The sequence below is a fragment of the Lupinus angustifolius genome, chromosome LG04 (genome assembly GCF_001865875.1).
Source record: "Lupinus angustifolius cultivar Tanjil chromosome LG04, LupAngTanjil_v1.0, whole genome shotgun sequence".
Taxonomy (NCBI): Eukaryota; Viridiplantae; Streptophyta; class Magnoliopsida; order Fabales; family Fabaceae; genus Lupinus; species Lupinus angustifolius.
This window is the reverse complement of record NC_032012.1, coordinates 4,350,485-4,357,328: the sequence shown is the minus strand read 5'-3', so window position 1 is coordinate 4,357,328 and position 6,844 is coordinate 4,350,485. Positions and strand designations below refer to the sequence as shown.

Below are 6,844 nucleotides of genomic sequence, written 5' to 3'. Positions count from 1 at the left end.
TGAGTTTTTGTACTCTGTACCATTATCTGACCTCAGGTATTTGATTTTCTTACCAGTCTGGTTCTCTACCTCTGCCTTCCAAACTTTGAACTTAGCAAAGACTTATGACTTGTACTTCAGAAAATATACCCAGACCTTACGAGAAAAGTCATCAACGAAGGTAACAAAATACCTAGAACCTCCTAGGGATGGTTCCTGAGTGGGTCCCCATATATCAGTGTGGACATAATCTAGAATGCCTCGAGTCCTTTGTTGGTCAGCCTTGAAACTAACTTACGTCTGTTTTTCAAGCACACAATACTTGCACAAATCTAGCTTGAATTTGCGGACTCCCCTCAACAGTCCTCTTTTGCATAGTTCTGTCAGGCCACGCACACTCATATGTTCCAAACGCATGTGCCATAATTTTGTAGCACCATGGTCTGAATCTACTGAGATCTCTTCAGCCACTCCAGCAACTCCACCTACAACTGTTCTCCCTAACAACTTGTAAGTGTTCTCTACAGTCCTTTTACCCTTTATCACAATCAGAGCACCTTTGCATACTCGAAGAATATCATTGTCCCCATCAGCTCTATAGCTAAACCCTTTGGCCTACAATGTCCCCAAAGAAACCAAATTCTTCTTCAAATCTGGTATGTGCCTTACTTCACATAACGTCTTCACTACACCATCATCCATCACAATTTTGAGTTCTCCCATACCAATAATTTCACATGCTTTATTATTTCCGAGATACACGAAACCAAAATGCCCTGTATGTGGTGAACCATTCTCTGTTTGGCGTCATGTGGTGGGAACAACCAATGTCAAGTATTTACTCATCTGTACTATAATTGGATGATACACATAGTAGATCAACTTCACTATTGTAACCAGAGTCATATTTTTGTGCAATATTTGCAGATGTAGATACTCCATATTTCCCCACCGACTTGCTAGGACTCCATTCATTGGGACAATCATTTTTGTAATGCCAGTCTGTTTGCACTTATAGCACTCTACTGGTGTTCTGCCCCTGGAATTTGGTCATTTCCCTTTGGCAGGACCTCCTCTGTCTTGTCTCCTCTCACGCGCTTGGCTCCCTTTCACATACTGATCATCACTATGAGACCCTTGACCTACATTCTGTCTTCTTTGAGTGTTGGACAGAAGTGCAGATGTGATCTCATCCAGTTTGATTGAGTCTTTCCCGTACGTTAATGTTGTCGCCAAGTGTTCATAGAAATTTGGCAAAGAACACAGTAATATTATTGCTTTATCCTCATCATCAACCTTCACATCAAGTTTCTGCAAGTCATTGATCACTTGATTAAAATTGTTGACATGTTGTTGCAAATCACCACCTTCCTGCATCTTCAGGCCATAGAGTCTCTGTTTCAAATACAACTTATTGGTTAGAGAATTGGACATGAACCGCTTCTCTAATGTCTCCCATACTTCTGTTGGTGAAGTCAGATCCATAACATGATACATCACCTCATCTAATAGATAGAGCCATATGGTTCCTCCAACCTTCTCCTTCAACTCTTCCCAATCCAGTTGATCCATACCCTCTGGTTTATTCTCACGCAGCGCCTTTGATAGGCCAACACATCCTTAACCCTCATTTGTCACAATCTGAAATTACCAGTTTCATCGAACTTCCCCACCTCGAATTTGGCACCTGGGTTAAGATCCATCTGATACCAATTGTTAGAAACAAGCGAACAATCAAATAGTAAAGAGTATAGAGACAAGAGAATAACACAAGAGATTTGGTAAAGAGGTTCGGCCAATTGTGCCTACGTCCCCAGGAGCGTTGAGCGGCTACCACTATATATTATTAGAGAATAAGGATTAGTGTTTTACTATTCTTCGCCTTGTTGCATTAGGTTTACATAACATCAATATATATAGCCTCTAGTCCAACCTCTTTACATCAGCCCAAACTCATAATTTATATTGCTGTTATCTAGAGATATGAGTCATTGCACAACAAGTATTATTATAAAGATAAAACAGGCCGGTGTTCAAGATATTACATATTCATCAAGGCATTGAGTGATTTGAAAGTGAACTATTTAAGTCCTAAACTTTGAATGACCTTGAACTATGCCAGAAATTTAGGTTTTAATATAAGCAAATAACTAGATCCTGTTATACATTTAAGCTTCATGAACTCTGCATTTCTTATGCATGGACTTGCAAAATGTGTTCAAGCTTGAGTGTTGGGCAGTTTGTTGAGGACTGAGTGTTCTGGTTTGTGATCACATTCGTAGTCTAAATGAACAAATGCGCGCTCAACTTCAGGAAGTTTTTCAAGCTTTATCTGTAGGGACTCTCCAATGGCATGTGCCTCTTTTAAGGGTAAATCCTCAGGCAGTTCGATGTCGACCTATAAAAAATCAAATCCAAAATGATTAGGCATATGATCTTATCTTTGTCAAGAATGATACATGCACATATTTTATCTTCACAAACTCTAATCTGGACTTATCTATACATTTCATAAAAGTTTACAATGGGACAAGGTACATTATCTAATGACTTTAATGCCAGTTCATGAGAGTTTTGGGAAGTAAAGTAGATATACACATCATCATTCTTAGACCTTAGTCACATATAAGTACAGTCATAATATTCACATTCTGTAAAGGTCTATTTGCAAGTTGAATTTTGGAGGAAAAGGAAGGGAAATAAAGGACTTTTGTGTCATTTCACCAATGTATTTCATGACTCACAAGCTTTCCTTTTCCCTTCATTTCTCTCCAAAACTCAAGTTGAAAGAGTCAATAGTTTTGTAATGCTAAGACCCAGGCCTCTAGTTTCGTCACAAATATGTCCACACTGTAATAAACCAACCCACAAGTGCTACATAATTAGAAGAAACTAGAAGAAAATAAGAGAAACCAGGCTGATTCCTTTAAGAATTTTTACTTTAGACAACACTAACTATGCCTTATGGTTAAATTTTCGATATAGCAAATTTCTGATTCTTTGTTTCAAATTTAAGTCCCACAAGGCATTGTAAGATTTTGTGAGGCCCGATTGGATGTGAAATTCCCTCTAATTGTGCCTGTTCTGTATAAACATGGTATATAGTATAACACAATTAAGTCGTTTGATTCAAAAAGGACTTGTTGTAATGAGGTTAGTCATGTAACTTTTTATTTTACGAACAGAGTAGTCTTATTGTTAATGCTCCTATTAATTGATTGTGAATCATTCAACATACCTCCACAAAATACAGAGCACCAAATGTGTAAGCACGAACAGTGTCAACACGCTTGATTTGAGGGTGCATTACAGTAACATATGTCAGCTTCTGCAAAAACTCAGGAGATGCAGATTGTCCGACTAGAGAAACTGCGCAAGTTATTTACAACCTGAATTAGTAAACAGGTACTTCAGAAAATTAATTACTTCATACTCTGATTCCTCTTTTGCTCCTATTTCACTTTTCCAAAATAAATTGCATGCAATGAAGTGAAATTGAAGCTAAATGTCGGTTTTGTGAATAGTTTTGCAACCTTTTTATTGTAAGGTATGAACAAATGTGCAACTGAATTAGTAAAATTAAACTGAAAAGAGCCTCTGTATATAATCTTTTATTGCTGGTCAGATACTGAAGTCTTTCATGGAAACAGAGTTTATTAAACTATGTTGCCTTTGACTGACACCAGCATATAAGAGAACTGGTAGACGCTTTGACCTGTGAGAGTAGGAAGTAAAAATAAATCTAGTTTTTAGAATTCATGTGGCTTGTGCTCACTGGAAAATACTCGCAGTTCGTAGCTCCCAACTTAAATAAATTCCAAACACTAGATATAGCTACCAATGCTCATTTTTTAATTTTTCTCATCAGCTTACTTCCTACATTTCACTATTTAAAGTTTTGATAAAGATATAGATCCTTACTTGCATTTTCCATAACAGTGCGAGACCAATTTATAATAGTGTAAAGTGCAAGCAAAATAGCACCAATAGGATCAATCCACCAGTAAAATTTATCACCAAGAACAGCTGCAACTAATCCAACCACATTTGTTACAACATCAAAGTGATGATCCTGCATGTTGCCATTTTAGAGATAGTTCAATTGTATTTTGACTCTTTATAAAGCAAATATTAGAAGGGAAGGACCCTTACATCTGCATAGGCACGGACGATCTTGTTTCCAGAACTCCTACAATAAAGCCAGAGTATAAACTTCACCACCGTTGCAGTTAGCATAATGGAGTACAACCATATTAGTTGTTCATAACTCATCCTTTCAGGAGGACTGTTCTCTATTAGTTGTTCTACGGCTGTGATTAATACCTGAAAGCCTGTCACAAAATTGAATTGAAGTGTCATGTAATCTTTAACATTTAATGTGCATAATTTTTTTTGAGTGATTCTATGAGAGTTTGTGAAACAGAAATTACCACAATAAGTAATTTTAAAAACAGTAGGAATCTAACCCAAATCGTACAAGAGTCAGGGAAAAATTTGAGAGTATACTTAAATATGTTACAGCTCACTTTACCAAATACCTCATTTAACAAAATTAAGTTCAAATTCTACGATTTTAGAATGACAAAAGGCTGTATTTGTCAATTCTCCAGGGAAAAGACTTGCTATGCAAGGTACAAAAACTTGGGGCAGCAACCAGACAGTGCCTGCAATTCTCCCTCATATGAGTATCTTCTAATTTATGTTCCATTGAATGAACAGATGCTTCTATCTTAGCCTGTAATTTCTCAGAAGGAACAGATGCTTCTATTTTAGCCTGTAATTTCTCATTAGCTACATCATAAAGGTACAGTACTATTTTCATTAAGCTAAGTAAATAAGAAAGTTTACCCATTTTAAAAATTATGTTCAATATATCTCTACAAAAGGATATCGCTTTTAAGATTACCAAATACATTAGAATCTTCAACCACTCAGATTATATGGACAAGAACAATGGCAAAAAAATTGAGTTACATAAAATTCCTATGACTTGTTTTCAGTTAAGCATAAGATAGAAATATAAAGATTCTACATACATTTTATTTAAACAAAACAGATTTTTTTAGTGCCAAAGGTAGGAATAGTTTACCAAGTGTTGCCATGACAGCAGCAAAGATAATTATGCCCACTGGCTGCACCCTCAGCTTTCCAATTGGGTATTGATAGATATTTATGTTCTTCATTGCGACATGAGTGAACCAAAGTATGCCACCGGCCATGAGATCAAGCAGAGAATCCAAAGTTGATGCTGCTATAGCTATTGACCCACTTTTTACTGTTGCATAAATCTAGATATGGATTTGCACATTGTTATTTCAGTGAGTATCAGCAAGTATAATAAAACAACAAACATATAATAAGGAGCTAAATAACAATTAAACAAGTTCAAGTCATTGAATGTTAGGAACAGTTTCATCTGATATTTCACTACTTCAGAAGTTAATCCTATTAAGTGCATATGTTAGTACCTTCAATATCAATAAAATTATATTGGCATAGTTGGAAATCTTCATTGCTCTTTCTTGCTGAGCCTGTTCCTCTTTGTTTTCCTCACCAATGCCATCAGATAACACTACAGCGTCAACTTCCTCGAATGACTTCAGAGTAGCGAATTGTTTTTCGTAGTATTCTTTCTCTCCTGTAAGCATTGAAACATGTTATTCAATTTTTTTTTCTCCATAAAAAGGTTAATTTGTGATTCAGGAATACATGCAGAACATGTAATTCTAAGACAGACCTACAAATAACTCCTTTTTTTTTGTACAACACTAATAACTCCTTTGTTATTGATTGAATAACAATCGCTTAATAGGAAAAAAAATACAATTGTTTTTTTAGAAAATCAAGACAACATTAAATGATATTTTTTACAATTATACACTTGTCTTCATGAAGTGATAACAAGTGAAAAATTAATGATTGTAGTTATTAAAGAGAGATAAATGAGAATTTAAAAACCAATTTTGCAAATCAAAGCTCAAACATTCTGTACGCAATGATATAGATGCAGCCTTGTGACTAGTTAGAAGTTTATATCCCGTAATTCATTAAGGATGTGGGATATCCCACATTATAACACATGATACTAAAAAATTTGAAGGATAACAAGTGTCGTTCACAGAAAATCGAATATTAACGGCCTTCCACCACTAAGCAATGTCATGTTCGTATAAATGATACTATAATATATCCCATAGATTGTTGCCATGAATTTTTCAATCTAATTATAAATTTCGCCAGAAACTATTTAGCACAAGATTAAACGGCAGAAGCATTCAACTTCACACTCACACACTATAATATATATATATATATAGAGAGAGAGAGAGAGACCTTCAGTTAAGGCGGGAGTGGAGGAGAGATCAGAATCGAAAGGAGCCTCAGCATCAAGAGAAGAACGGATTTTTTCAGGAAGCTTAGAAAAGAAGCTAGTTCTGAGAGAGTTAACGGAGTTCCGACGTGAACCCAGTCGGCGCCTCCCACCGTGTTCCGTGGCGGAGATGACAACATCATCGTCTTTAGCAAGTAGGGGCTGTGTTGGATCCGAATACCCGCACATGATTCAAATTGGTGCAATTATCAATGAACAAAATTATGTAATAATAATAAGCACACAACACACTCCACACGTATATGAATATGAGTGATGATGAGTGTCTTTACATAATCATAGATATAATATTATAATATTCTCTAATCAGGAATATAATAATATAGTCTAATATCTATATTGTTTGAATAAAAATTTATATATTATCTACATTTAAATAGTGTATACATATTTTTCTATTAGTAATATAATATTAAATTTTATTCAACTTAGGGTTATTTTTTATATCTGGTAAAAAATGTGCAAGAATGTAAA

The 6,844-nt window shown here is 35.4% G+C and overlaps 1 protein-coding gene across 1 annotated transcript; it reads right to left on the bottom strand.

The window, feature by feature from the left end:
- On the bottom strand, positions 2,003-6,612 carry LOC109345194 (metal tolerance protein 4-like). The gene is made up of 7 exons (XM_019584036.1): positions 6,313-6,612; positions 5,448-5,617; positions 5,069-5,267; positions 4,132-4,310; positions 3,901-4,051; positions 3,218-3,348; positions 2,003-2,377 (listed from the first exon to the last, which is right to left on the bottom strand). The coding sequence occupies exons 1-7, from the start codon at positions 6,536-6,538 to the stop codon at positions 2,198-2,200; spliced, it is 1,236 nt and encodes a 411-aa protein (XP_019439581.1). The 5' UTR covers positions 6,539-6,612; the 3' UTR covers positions 2,003-2,197.